At 40.2% G+C, this 14,211-nt stretch overlaps 1 protein-coding gene across 1 annotated transcript; it reads right to left on the bottom strand.

Annotated features, from left to right (window-relative positions):
* Nucleotides 1-388: 388 nt before the first annotated feature.
* FAM9A (family with sequence similarity 9 member A) lies at nt 389-8,827 on the bottom strand. Its single transcript, XM_031935000.1, has 9 exons — nt 8,545-8,827; nt 8,214-8,342; nt 7,607-7,727; nt 7,393-7,424; nt 5,483-5,597; nt 4,360-4,612; nt 2,931-3,029; nt 587-686; nt 389-480 (listed from the first exon to the last, which is right to left on the bottom strand). The coding sequence occupies exons 1-8, from the start codon at nt 8,825-8,827 to the stop codon at nt 618-620; spliced, it is 1,101 nt and encodes a 366-aa protein (XP_031790860.1). The 3' UTR covers nt 389-480; nt 587-617.
* Between the last annotated feature and the right edge of the window lie 5,384 nt (nt 8,828-14,211).

Raw genomic sequence — 14,211 nt, 5'->3', positions numbered from 1 at the left:
GCTGGTCTCAAATTCCTGACCTCAAGTGATCCACTCCCCTCGGCCTCCCAAAGTGCTGGGATTACAGGCATGAGCCACCACACCCGGCAGGTTTTGTCTTCTTTTATTAAAGAAAAATGTACTTTTCTATGCCCGTGCTTTCTACATTTTTGGAACTGATACGGATCCACAGAGCCGAACCGAAATCCAAATTATCTTTAATGTTAAAATTTAATTGACCGTGTACATAACTATGCAATCCCTGCTTTCTCACAGAAGTGTCTAGGGTTCATTCAACAGATCATAGAAACAAGGTCTGGCATTTAACAGACAAATGACAGAGGAGCTATACCGATTTATACAACAATTATCAAAACACTATCATGTAGTTTACTGTAGCTCAAGTTGTGCTTGTATCATATAACATAGGTTCAAGTTCTTTCTTCAGTCATCAGAATAACAGAGGTTGAAGAGACAACTAAGTGTCAACTCTTCCAAAAGCTGTTTCAAAAAAAATTTAAGTAACTGTGATACACATTTCTGCAAATAAAATATTCCAGTGCTTACACCAATCCTGAATTTTTAATATTAAATATGTACTACTTACAGTTCTGACACGAGTTTATTTAAAAACACGGCTAGTTATCAAGTTCACTTTCTTCATCGGAAGAAATGATGCAATAATTGTCTTTAGAGTCCTTGGTAGCCTAAAAGAAAAAGTCTAGTTCACTGACAAACCACCACTTTACATCTCATGTTTTAAACAGGAAACAACTTTTAATATTCAAAGGATGCTGGTTATTTATTTCAAATTGAAGAAAACTGTAATCAATACATGGAGCTCCAAATACCCACTTAAATTTTTTAATGCCAGATTTCAGTGAAATATTATTTTAGCAGGTCCAACTGTCATGTACTTTGCTTGAATAAAATGGGTTGATGAGCATCTTAAGGTCAAGATGGAGCAAAGACAGAAAAAGACAGGCGGGCTTATATCATGAAATATATTTTTTCAGCAGGATTATCAGCAACAGTCTACGTAACATGGTTTCCATTGAAGGGATAAAATGGTCGGTGATATGACCTCATCAAGTTAGAGAAAACGTAACTATGTTTGAAATATATACTATTCCCTCAACAAGTAGTTCAACAGTTCCTACTCCCTAAAATGTTGTATGTTAATGCTGAGGAAGATGTAAAAAATGTAAGCATAATCTCTTCCATAATCCTGTGACATGAGCAAATGCACAAACAAAAAAATTAATATAAAAATTGTGTAACTGCTACGGAAGGGCAACTCACTCAGATGTGTAGCCAAAAATGCAGACTGATGTTGACTTCGTTGGCAAAAGGTTTAAATTGGTCAAAACATTTTTTTAAAGCATTGTGAGGGAAGAGCATGAGAAAAGCATGAGCGTAACAGTGAATTCCTTCCGGGAAAGCTGTCAACCTGGATAGGCAGGAGCAAAGACAGAGGGCGGCAAAACAAGCCGAAGAGGGGTCACGTAAAGTGGGGAGTCTCTGAATATCTAAGAACTGAGACGGGGCACCACTGACAGGCTGGGAAGAGCGAAGGGTTAGGAAGCATTTTAGGAAGGGGAGGGTTGTAGGAAGGTAATATTGCCGATCAATGAAGGATGGCTCAGAAGAGAGGAGAGAACTCAGAAAAGAGTTTAATAGTACAAGCAAGGAAGAATGAGGTCTTGAATTAGGGCAGCTGCAGTGGGAATTTTAAAAAAGAAATTTAAGGGCCATTACAGAGGTAAAACTTGCCTCATGATGACTGTATGGGAAGGATAAGGGACTCAGAAGAGTCCAAGATGATAGCAAAGTTCCTACCTTAAGTGGTAACATGTAGCATTAACATTACAGGAAAACTTCTAGTTTCATGTTCATACCAATTAATAAATGGTTTCTGGGGAACATTATAGCAACATGTTCTCTATTTGTGACTTCTATTTAAACAACTGTTTTGTGTATAGATCATTCTCAAGTTGCTTGAAAATTTTATTTTCAAACTCTTTTCTCAGTTTATTTAACACATCTCATTTAGTGTAGAGGAGTGACATATGAACATGTCTTTTCACAAGGTTATTAAAAAGAATACCTTATTTCCCAGAAAAGAATTCCACTGTTACCTAAATAATATACATCTACATGAAGAAGAAGTGATTGTCCGATGACAACTTGCTAATGTGCTGTACGACAGCAGATAATTCACAATTCACAATGTGTTAATAATCTGCTGGCTTTCCCATTCTGTTATACATCTGAACCATCTCCTATTATTACAAATTGTCATGTAAAACCATTACTGATAATTTTGTGAGTGAATATGCCATAAAACACTCCTGTATTACAGCAGGAAATAAAAGAGACACTCAGTAGTTACACTTGCCTACTTCTTATTTAACTAAAACTCTTGAAACATCACAAGTAAAAAAGACACCCAGAAAGGATTTATGGTCTTCTTGCCTTCCACCATAGATTTGTCACTGACGTCCTGAAAACTGAAAATAAAATCATTAAAACCCATTTATGCCTAGTGTTCCATTATTGGAACGCTAACCTTGTGGGAGTCATGTATATCCTATCACTCAAGATCATCGCCAAGGTCTGATTTTTCACACACAAAAAACGTGCAGCCTCTGGCATAAATGGGTCAATGTGTTAATAAAAATGTCAATTTTATATGCAAGATGTATATTTCCAGGTAAAATTTCCAATTTACCTTTTCCTGTTCTAAGTAACTCCCACAAAACTATTCATGAATCCTAAAAATACATTTACCAATTATGTTAAATTTGGAACAATACATTCAAAGTGAAAATGGTAAGTAATTTAAAATGCATAACCAAAATGTCTTTGCATACATTCAGAAACAAGTAGACTTTCTTCTGTTATGCACGTGTTGTATTTTATAATGTATTATGCTACCAAATAGAACAGACCTTTATGAATTGCTCACGTAGCGGCTTCACCTCTTTCAGCCCCCATCTCTTAACACTTGTATATTGTTGACACCTCTTCTGTTTTTCTTGAAATGCTTTCTAGAAGTACAAAAAAGTAGCGACAAAAATTGGGTAACTTTTAATACTTACAAAACATAATACTGCATTAGCTTTATAGGAATACTCTTTAAATCTATACTTCTTAACACTTTCTTTTAAACAACGTTTATGATCAATTTTAAAGAACTGTGTTCACCACTCATATGCTAAAATGATATAAAGACCTTTGTCATCAGTCATTGAGTAAGGAATTTTCCTTCTTCTACATACATATTCAACACATATGTCTTAATTCCTGATTTTGAATGTAGAGTATTTGATGACCCTTCCTATAATTTGTTGACTACAGATGGGTAAGAACTATACAGAAATTAACTAAGAAACATTCTTTCTTACTAAGATTTTAAACTGGTATTAAATCTTGGTCATTTCAGTATGCACATAGATGAACCTTACAAAAATGATGGCCTTTCTGCACCTTGACCTAATCTCCAACAACAGTGCTCTCCTCTCCTCTACATGGCACTCACTCATACAGTCATCCCCTAGATTTTGTCATTCCCAATGACTGCAACACCTATGTAATATTAATAATAGCAATGATAAAGAACAATCATGGGTCAGATCACATCCTGAAAAACTTAAATAAACCCGTTACACAGGAACCCTTCAATCCTCCAAATAACTCTGACATAGGCACTCTTACCATGTCTCCTTTTGTAGACAAGGAAATTTCGGCACAGAGATAAATAGTTTGCCCGTGGTTCCCGAGCTAGCAATGGTCAAGATGGAGTTGAATCACAAGCAGTGGGGCTGCAGTGCCCCAGCCCTTGACCACTGCACTCAGCTGTTTCTCCACCTTCCCAACATATAGCCACTACCTTCCTGCCACTGTAGGTCACTCACTTCAGTACTACAGCTCAGGAGTCTGTTGGGATATGACACCCAACGAATGGAACACTTTTCACTGCCCACTGCCCACCCCCATGTGCTCAGGTAACTCAGTTCCAGCTGAAATTCCACGGCCAGTCATCATATCCCCATCCCTGCGTCTATTCCCTGCCCAACTCTCCCTCTATCAACATGCTTGGCTACACCCCAACCCAGGAAATTCCAATCCTACAGCTGCTTTAGCACAAATATGCCAAGTGGGCTCACTTTGACTTCTTAATCGCTATGATGCTGACCTCAGTTGGACCACAAATGCTGCATGGCAATTATATTCCCCTGGTACATGAGTCCACTAACGGGCCCCCCTCTCTGGGCTCATGCTCTCTTCCTTCTTTGCTGGATTTCTGCACGAACAATTACTCCCTGAGACGTTGATACAATAGGTTAATCATAAAGCTAAGCTAAGCCTGATACCAACAATTATTTCTTCTTCTGTTTCTTCTCCTTCTCCTCCTCCTTCTTCTTCTTCTGTTTCTCCTCCTTCTTCTTCTTTCTCCTCTTCCTCCTCCTTCTCCTCCTCCTCTTGTTCTCCTACTACTATTACTTCTGCTGCTGCTGCTGCTTCTTCTGCTTCTGCTTCTTCTGCTTCTTCATCATCTTTCTGCTTGTCTGCGATGTATTCTTTAAGGACATTCAGCAACTTCCAAGTATGCCTATAATCACGTTTCTGCCTGTAACACATAACATGTAACACGGTCATATGTCATAGGGAGATGAAAAATTAATCCTATTCAAACTAAAACAGACTTGACAAATTTATCCTATAAAGTAGCAAGGGAGTAATAGCAGCTGAAATCTTTTTGGGGAAAGATGAAATGAGTTACTCTCATTCTGAAAGGATTCCTTCCTAACTGACTAGTAGAGCAGCTATCTTACATTCTTTACGTGCTGAAGACAAAGGAGGGTTTACAGCACTATAAATTTCCCAGAAACAATCATTTTCTCTAACAGCAGTTTACTTTTCATTTCCTCAAACTAAATAACATAAGGGTTCTCATAAGTAAGTTCAAGAATATCATAGCCATTCATCCCGTAAGATTTCCCAAAAGAAATGCTTCACTTAACTATTTCTCCACATTGGCACAACAATGATTTTCTAAAAGGAATAGTGAAAACAATTTAACTAAAATAGATAACTTATTTACAACATAAGGTTGTCCCTTTCCACATAACTTAATATTGTTAAGGATCTACAGACTAAACGTTGAAGACATTTATCTTACATGCAGCTGCCGTATTTCTAGAAATGGATAAAAATTAATTTTACAGGAAGACTATTTTTATCTGGAAGGCAAAAAGAGGTTCTCTTCTTTGGCTTCTAGGTAATATCTCTTAATTCTGTTAAACTGAGGTTATAAAACTAAAGAAACTTACCTGCTTAGGGAACAATCAAGTAAAATATGTTGTTCCCTAGAGATGTCAATATGTACAGGATAGTTTTTGAAATTATTTGCACCAACAAATACAAAGAAATGATATAAATATCATTACTATCATTATGCAAAAAAGCCAACAGTATGCAAAAAAGCCAACAGTCATACCTTTTTAGTTGTTTTTTTCTCAAAGCACGTTCAATTGTGTTCTTGGTTTTCCTATAAGCGGCTTTATCTATTTTTATCATTTTTCTTTTTGCAGCAAGGTCCTCTGTAATGTCAGCTAGGTAGTAAATGAAAATGCATTAACAGTTAATGCTGAAAAGTAGTTTCTTCGCATACATTGAAATCTATGTGAGACATGATGGTTCAGCAATATCGGAAGGACATTTACATTGTAAAATGCAAAGATCACTTCAAAAAGCAAGATTTACTCATTTGTTTTCTGTAAAATCTTTTAGGTATTAATATTAGCACTCTAATTCCAATTGGTATAACTGCAAACCACTTAATTGATGGATGATGAAAAAAAGCAAATAATTAAAAGTTTCTATTTTTTAAATGTGCAGAAAGGGTTACAAACACAGACTCTAATTTCTACATTTATAAAATGTCTTGTAATTCAAAGGACATGTTTCCATGAAATACTGTCACAATCATTATGCAAAACATACAAAAAAGTATCTTATTTAATAAGACCGTCAAAAGGGTAGAAATAATACACAATTAAGAAAAACATTTTTTAAGCAATCTAGTGACTGATGCTATTAACTGTATTTTAATAAAAGAAGCATCGTCCATGGGTATAAAAATTAAGGCTTAAGTAAAGAAATACATTCAAAAACACTTTTGAAATATTTTCTTGGAGCTTTTTACATGATATTTTTATCCATAGTGTTGTTTCAGAAAACTGTAATACTGCAAGGAATGCTTTCCTAAAGGTGGTTTCACATTAGAGATCTGCCATCAATTGCTAAAGATAGTTTTCAGCAATCATAAAAACTCTGCACCATAATACAAGTATTTTTTACAGTCTCCATCTATAATGCTCAGTTAGGCACCTCACAAAGCCAGCACTTAGTCACCAAGCAGAGCAAAGCTTTCCAAATATACTGCTTGTATGAATCATCACTATAGAAGAGCTGAAAATTGAACTGAGCTTTTTAAAAATATGAGTATTGTCTGTCGTCTCTACAGAAATTTTCTCAATTTTTTTTGAAAATATGGTCCTATAACAGTCAGTGCAACTAATAGTTCACATGGCAATACAAAATGTACGAGTTTTTGGATCCAGTTACATGTTTCTCACTGGGTAGAAAACTTGTCTTTCCTTTTCTAGTACACAGTTTATTACAGGAATAATAATAGAATATCATCATCTTAGATAATTCGATTTTCTCTTGTACTTTAAAGAAAACAAAATCAGAATGCTGTGACAACAGAATAGCTAAATTAGGAACATAAAAACTCATATTAAAAACTTTGAGTACATACGGACAGGAAGAGGACAGGAACATAAAAACTCATATTAAAAACTCTGAGTACACACAGACAACAGACACCTGGGCCTACTTGAGGGCAGAGGGTAGGAGGGTGAGGATGAAAACCACCCATCAGGTGCTATGCTTACAACCTGGGTGACAAAATAATCTGTATACCAAACCCCTGTGACATGCAATTATCTATATAACAAACCTGCACACGTACCCTCAAACCTAAAATAAAAGATAAAAAAACTTACATACTTAATCTGTGTACACTAAAAGAAACGAATATAGCTGTTTCTCCTCCAGTGTCCTCTAATATCCCCCAAATAATTAAATTTCCACGTGTATGAAAGAAAAGCCATCCCTCTCATTTCACCATTGTTAGAAGCACTCTCACATTCCACATCAACAATCAAAAAGGTAAATATGAAAATTTATTAAACACATTACATTAAATACGGATGTTAAATGCTATATATGAGAAGAAGGCGTGTAAGACAGTCTTGTCATCCACTAATTCATATAACCTACTGTAACATTTGTATGGTTGAAAATAATTTTCAAAAACTACGAATAGCTCCTAAAACATACCTGCAATATATTCTAGCTTCATGGTATGAATCCTGTAAAAAAAAAAAAGTTACATCAAAATTTTAACATAATGCTACACAAAATGCCATGTTTGTTGGGAAGAAATGTCTTATGTGAAATGTTCTGCATAGAATAGAACAGTGATGACATGATCCGAAGCTGACTTTTCCCAAAGTACTTTATCCGACAGGCAAAAGTGACTTAAACACTTTACCCCGTGTGTTCATCTTTTTCAGCAAAAGGTTCTCTTTCCCCATGCTCATCAGTCACATCTTTCTCCCTTGTTTCTGTAAAAGGGTTTCTTTCCTCATGTTCATCACTGACTGGATCCTTTCCTGCATTAAAATTTAAAAGACAAACCCTTTTTAGAGGAAAACGCTGTTGTAGACATTTTTCGTGGAGAAAGGTACCATTTGTGGACGTTTTTGGCTCTCTACCAATTAAAGCTTTAAAGCAGAGCTATGCATGGAATCACTGGGCCCCTGGCCAGTTTACGGAGGCATTTTTGGAAGCCCTTCGGGTTCAAGTCCCAGTAAACAACGCTCACAGGTCAGACCCCTTGGATGTTAGGACCACACTCATGGAGAAGAGCTGCTCTGAGAGCATCTGTAACCCTGCTATGAGAGGGAGCCTCCCACGGGAAGCCTTAGGCCCTCGATCCTGCTTTGAAAACCTGGGGCCTCTTAGCAGATGCATGGTGGACTCCAAAGCCACGAAGAGGCCAGGGGTCTCGGGCTGCCCGTGTGCCCCCCGCGCAGAGAGCAGACAGATCGTCTCCTTGGGCGTGCACCTTCTTCCGTGGCCCCTTGGGCTGTGTTTACCTGCATGCTCCTTCACCGGGGCGGCCATAACTTGAGCCTCCGACTGAACCTTGGCAGCCCTCTTGCGGCGCTTCCTGCCCACGGGCTCCATGGTTGGCTGTCCTGGGAAGTTAGAAGCGACCCCTGAACCTGGTTGAGTGCAAAGTCAAACTAAGTTGGCTAAGGAAACAGGACATGTGAAAGGAGAGCCATCGGGATTGCGAGTTCAAGAAAGGGTGGGGCTGGCCCACCCCCTGTATCCTGTGGGAGTAGGAGGGGACGGAAAAGATGTCAGTGTCCCCTTCTATCCTTCCTGGCCCGTCCAGCCCGTCCCTGGGGCTGGTTGCAGAACTCACAGCTGCCTCGCACACCTGAATGGCCCCTGCAAGACCCTTGCGGTGCCCTTGGGACGCAGCTCGGTCCTGCCCCTTTGTTCCCCAGAGACCTGTGTGGCCCCGAGGACCATGGGTGACACAGGACCTGCCCAGCCATCTCCCGGGGAATGTCAGGGGCTGCACTCCCACTCGCTCGCCTGGATGCCCAGGTGACCCCTGGCAACTCCAAGTGTCCTGTCCTGATGGGCGGCCGGGCTGGAGGGACCCACTCGGACTGTCCCCCACAACACCCCCGCCCATCGCCTCCGCACACACTCCGCCCCTCCTCCTCCCCTCCCTACAGCCCCTGCCCATTCCCTCACCCCAGGCACCCCACACCCCTCCCCTCCCCTGCCCCCATCCCTGGCCCCACACCCAGCCCCCACCTGTCTGCCACTCCCCGGACCCTCCCCCCTCCGCCACCTCCCCTCCCTCGCTCCCCTCTCCACCCCCTCCATTCCCTCACTCTCCCCTCCCCTGCCCACCCCTCCCCCTTGCACACAACAGGTCAGCCGGCCGCTCCGCGCTTCACACCCTGGTTCCCAGAGGGCCTCGTGCTCACCCTCCCGCCTCCCTACCGCGAACACTTCAGCGGCTTCCTTACAGAACCTACAGACACTGGCACCACGAGGTTCTCTTACAAAAATGGGTCCTCAGTTCTCGTGAGAGCAGCTGGCCTGGCTACCCACGCTCCTTGCTGATTGGTCAGCTCAGCGCGCATGCGGGTGAAGGATCGTGTGGGGCCACGCCACCTGCTGGCACGCTCTCCCCACTGCATAAGGGGCCGTGCATAGTTGCTGTGGACTGGGGTAGGGGTGGTTCTTTGGGGCCTCTGTCCCCAGAACCTTTCAGCTCCTCCTCCTGCGGAGGGACGCAAGGACTCGAGATGGAGGCCAAGTGGACGGGGCCTAGGTCCTCGCCCCCGAGGTCTTTCCAGCCACGCCTGCCCCTTTGGCTGGAATGGCCTTCGCCTTGCAGGTGGAGCCGAGGCTCCCTCCCATGCCCTGTGTGTTTCCAACATGCCCAGCTGTACCCTTTTTATCAATGGATTGCGCTTTTATGTTTTTTGCTTGCTTGTTTGTTTTTTGAGACGGAGTCTCTCTCTGTCAGCTAGGCTGGAGTGCAGTGGCACGATCTTGGCTCACTGCAACCTCCATCTCCGGGGTTCAAGCGATTCTCCCACCTTAGCCTCTCAAGGAGCTGGGATTACAGGTGCGTGCCACCTTTCCCGGTTAATTTTTGTATTTTTAGTAGAGACGGGGTTTCGTCATGTTGGCCAAGCTGGTGTCGAACTCCTGACATCGAAGTGATCCACCTGCCTCAGCCTCCCAAAGTGCTGGGATTACAGGCGTGAGCCACTAAGCGCAGACCCAAAGTCGTGTTTTTAAAGGCATCAACTGTATGATGTATAGTTGTTTCCAAGAAATGACGACTGAAAGGTACTGATTGAGAAACTCTTGTCATTTCTTTCTTCAAAAAAAGTCAACTAGTTTCCTGCTGGTTCTTTCCACTTAAGTTGGTCATAGAAATCCCAGGGGTGACCCTCAGGTTGTCACCTTTCTTCTTGTTGCTGTAAGGTTGGCCTGCTGACAGTAACAGATACACCCCACTCTCGGTTATATCAGGATCAAGTAGATCCATTGGCCATGGAGTGATGGTCTTTTCAAGTCAGGCTATTTTGAGAGGTAATAAAATATTCGCGTACTTTAATTTATTTCTCTTTTGTACTTGCTTGTTTTAAAATACAGTTCTGCACATAAATATTTTTGGCAAGATGAACGATATAGATCTATTTTGTCACATTGCAAAACAAATTATTAAGTCAACAATGACTGTAAGTAGAACATTCTATTTCATTATTAATTTTCATTAGACTTTCAAAACATTTTTCTGTATAATATATTTAGATATTTTGAATTCAGCAATGCAGTCAGATGCTGGGTGCAGTGGCTCATACCTGTAATCTCAGCACCTTGGGAGGCTGAGATGGGCAGATCACTGGAGGCCAGGAGTTCGAGACCACCCTGGCCAACATGGTGAAACTCCGTCTCTACCAAAATTACAAAAAAAATTAGGTGGGACCACGCCTGTAATCCCAGATACTTGGGTGGCTGAGGCACGAGACTCGTTTGAACCCAGGAAGCGAGGTTGCAGTGAACCGAGATCGCATCACGGCCCTCCAGCCTGGGCGACACAGCGCGACTCTGTCAAATAAAATAAGATAAGATAAGATAAGATAAAATAAAATAAAAATAAAATTCTTATGTGATGATTATCTGAATTGTTTCTTTTTTCTTTACTTTTATTCTACATGGGTATTACTTCACTTGTTTTAAATAGTTGTGTGTTCATAATAAAGGCTCCCTTTTCTACATAGTTGGTTTTCCCTTCTTCCCTCAACATTTAAAAAAAATCTCTACAAAATCTAGACAATCAAGATTCTTCCTTTTGATTTAAGCTCAATTATTAATTTCTCCCCAACATTACAGTTTTTCAGCAGCTGGAAAATGGAACCAAATGATGTTTAATTCTTCCAGCAGTGATGTGAGGAAACCTGCACAGACTATTGCTGCCCAGGGAGCTCCCCCAAGCCTGACATCCGGTGTGGTTTTGGGAGCATGAAGGCATGGCAGACTGTCTGCATGACCGAACTTAGTCGCCAGCCCCTCCAGAGGTCAAGACTGATACCAGGTGACCCAAAGCTCCTACTATAAATCATCAGCATTAACTATCTGGCATGACTCAAAGCTCCAGGTAAACAAACACATTATGATCAGGCAGGATATTCCAAGGGCTTAGAGGTTATCTCCTGGAAGGCTGTCAAAGAACAGACCTTTGTTTGGAAAGTGCAGGGTTTGGACAGCACAGACCTGCTGAGCTAACCTACTACTGCACTCTCAGTAAGTGGCTCATTCAGCTCTTAGAGTTCTGTCTCTCTCTTCCTAAAATGTTCAGATCCTTATGGATGGAAAATCTGGGAAACACAGCACTCATTGTAAACACACCAATCCTAAAATTCAGCTCCTCTTCAACAACCCGGGCTTTTGAACTGGGGCAAAGTCACTATGCCAGGATGACTTTTTTTTTTTTTAACCTTAGAATGATTTCCTCCCAGGTGGCTCCTCATCTTTCAGGTAACAAGGCTCCTGGATGACCCATGGCATCTACAGGGCACACCAGAGTCTGAATCACAGCTTATTTTCTGGATTGCCCTTGGACTCAGCAGGATGATTCCACATCTTCCAAATTCTAGATATCCTGATATCACAATACTTTTTATCCCTGTTTCTTAATGAAAGGGTAAATGGAGGTAGAGGTGTTTCTCAACAACCTGCAACAACACATTTTTCTTTTAATTATTCAGTACTTAATTGGAAATCAAAGCCCTTTCCTAATGTATTGATAACATTGGGAATTGATGACTACTGTGTAGTTGTACTTAACCTACACCATGCTCATTCCTAACATGGGTTATGGAAGCAGCAGAGCGGCAGGTGACAACACATGCACTTCTCTCCCCCTCTGCCCAAAGCTGCTGGTGGTAACTGTCAAATGAGCAGAGGACAGGGGAAACAATAGGAATATTTTAAAACTGTGGTTTTCAGGATGGGAATGTATTAATATCATACAACCTAACTGTTTCCTTCCTTTGCCTATATTGTTGTATATTGCCCAAGCTTCAGAGCTGTCAGAGCAAACCTCAAAGATGAGGAACCAGCCAAGAGGTAAAAAGCCAAGCAAAACAAAAACAGCCCGTTTCTCATTGACTAAGATTTTTAGTTCAATTACATTTCCTTGCCATCTAAATAGCCAGATGCAATGACCCATAGATAGAGCCAGTGTAGAAAATATTTCAACCTAACATAATAATGTCTAAAGGGGTTAGTAATTGTTCTACTCAATTTGTTTCAGCCATTCTGTTGGAATTCCTATTAATTGGAATTGATTATAAATATATGGAATGTCATGTAGTGAAACAAACAACCTATTTAGAACACACCAAGTTTCATGGGCAAGTAACAAATCACTTTTTAAAAATCAATACCAACCAGGCCAGGTGTGGTGACTCACACCTGTAATCCTAAAACTTTGGAGGCTGAGGTGGGAGGACTGCTTGAGGCCAGGAATTCAAGATCAACCTGGCCAACGTAGGGAGATCCCCCATATATAAAAAAAAGAAAGAAAAGAAGAAGAAAAAAATGAATGACGACATATACAGTGAGATCAAAGAACACTAGCTACCATCTACCCTTGGTTTAATACTCTTAAATCCTTGAGAAGGCTGGCATACGTGGAGTCTTTCCAGGAAGACGTTTGAGGCAGAAAACTGGAATAGGAGCAGGCAATGTGTCATTTCATCATCTGAAATGGGGACTTTATTAACTTGCCTGAGTATAAAGTCAAGAAATAAGGTATTTTTCAGGACTGTTTGGTTAAATGTCATTCTGTTTATCAAAACAGGGAAATCTGGCAGCAATTTCTAACCATATGGGATTTTTGAAAATATATGAGAAAAATGTGATTATGTGTTTAGCTGAGTATTATTTAAAATGTATGTAAAATCCTGAGAGGGCTTTTGAACTAAGTTCCTAAAATCATCCTCTTGTGCATTCTATTTGATATGCTGTTGTGTGCATAAAATTGTTCCAATAGAAATAAAGCAGAGCCATAATAAAACCAACCCGGCCCCCTTTAATGACCTGCTTCCTATAATTGTAAATTCCATAATCGTTTCTTTTGACTATAGGCAACATAACAAGACAAAACCTATAATGTTCCAAAGGAATAGAATCAATACAAAAACAAAGGTGTTTCATACTACTTACAGAAGATGAATGTATCCTGCAAGCTGAATGATGGTAGATCAGCTTATGCTTTTCTAAATCATCTAAATATCTTCAGTGCCTTTGATTACAGCCTCAGGCCCAGTTCTTAAAAAATCAAAGTTCACTTTCAAGGAATGTCATTTAAAAACTGCTGATCATCTAAGCCTTGGGAGGTCAAGAACACTCTTATTTCCTTTATACTTACAAGTTTAATTTGATGTTTGCCAAAATAGACTTAGGTATACATTTTGTATCAAGATGCTAAGCAGAGCCCCATGCAAAATGTTTCTAAGTGGGATTTGTTAAATATAAGATTACTTTTATGACTGGGACATTAGAGATGCAACCATCAATGAATAAAAAAATAAAATAAATTTTAACAGCTTTCTCTAGCATCAAGTTGAAACTCAAGTCTCACTAGAACAAGTTTCAGGAACAGATGAGATTTCAGGAAGTTTCAGAAACAGCAGCTCAGATCCTTGACTCACTCTGCATGCAGAACATGCAACATATTTCCATGCCGGGGAGAGAAGGATGTGACCTCATTCATTCACTCATTCAGTCATTCCCTTATTCATCTACCTAGTAGCTGTCAAGACTCCTAGTATGTGTTGGGCATTGTACTACATACTAAGTATATAGAATCTCTTTTCTAAACTCAAAAAATTGTAAGTAGGTGGTATTAGTGGTCAGGTTAAAACATTTGTGAAAAAAAGAAATTACAGTGACAAATGCTACAATAGATAGTAAGTGATGTAGGATCCATAAGGAAGAAGGACAAATTGTTTATAGTGTCGATAGGGAAGACTTTACAACAGG

The sequence above is a fragment of the Piliocolobus tephrosceles genome, chromosome Y (genome assembly GCF_002776525.5).
Source record: "Piliocolobus tephrosceles isolate RC106 chromosome Y, ASM277652v3, whole genome shotgun sequence".
NCBI classification, from domain to species: Eukaryota; Metazoa; Chordata; class Mammalia; order Primates; family Cercopithecidae; genus Piliocolobus; species Piliocolobus tephrosceles.
Note: the sequence above shows the minus strand (reverse complement) of the source record. Positions and strands in the feature narration are given on the sequence as shown.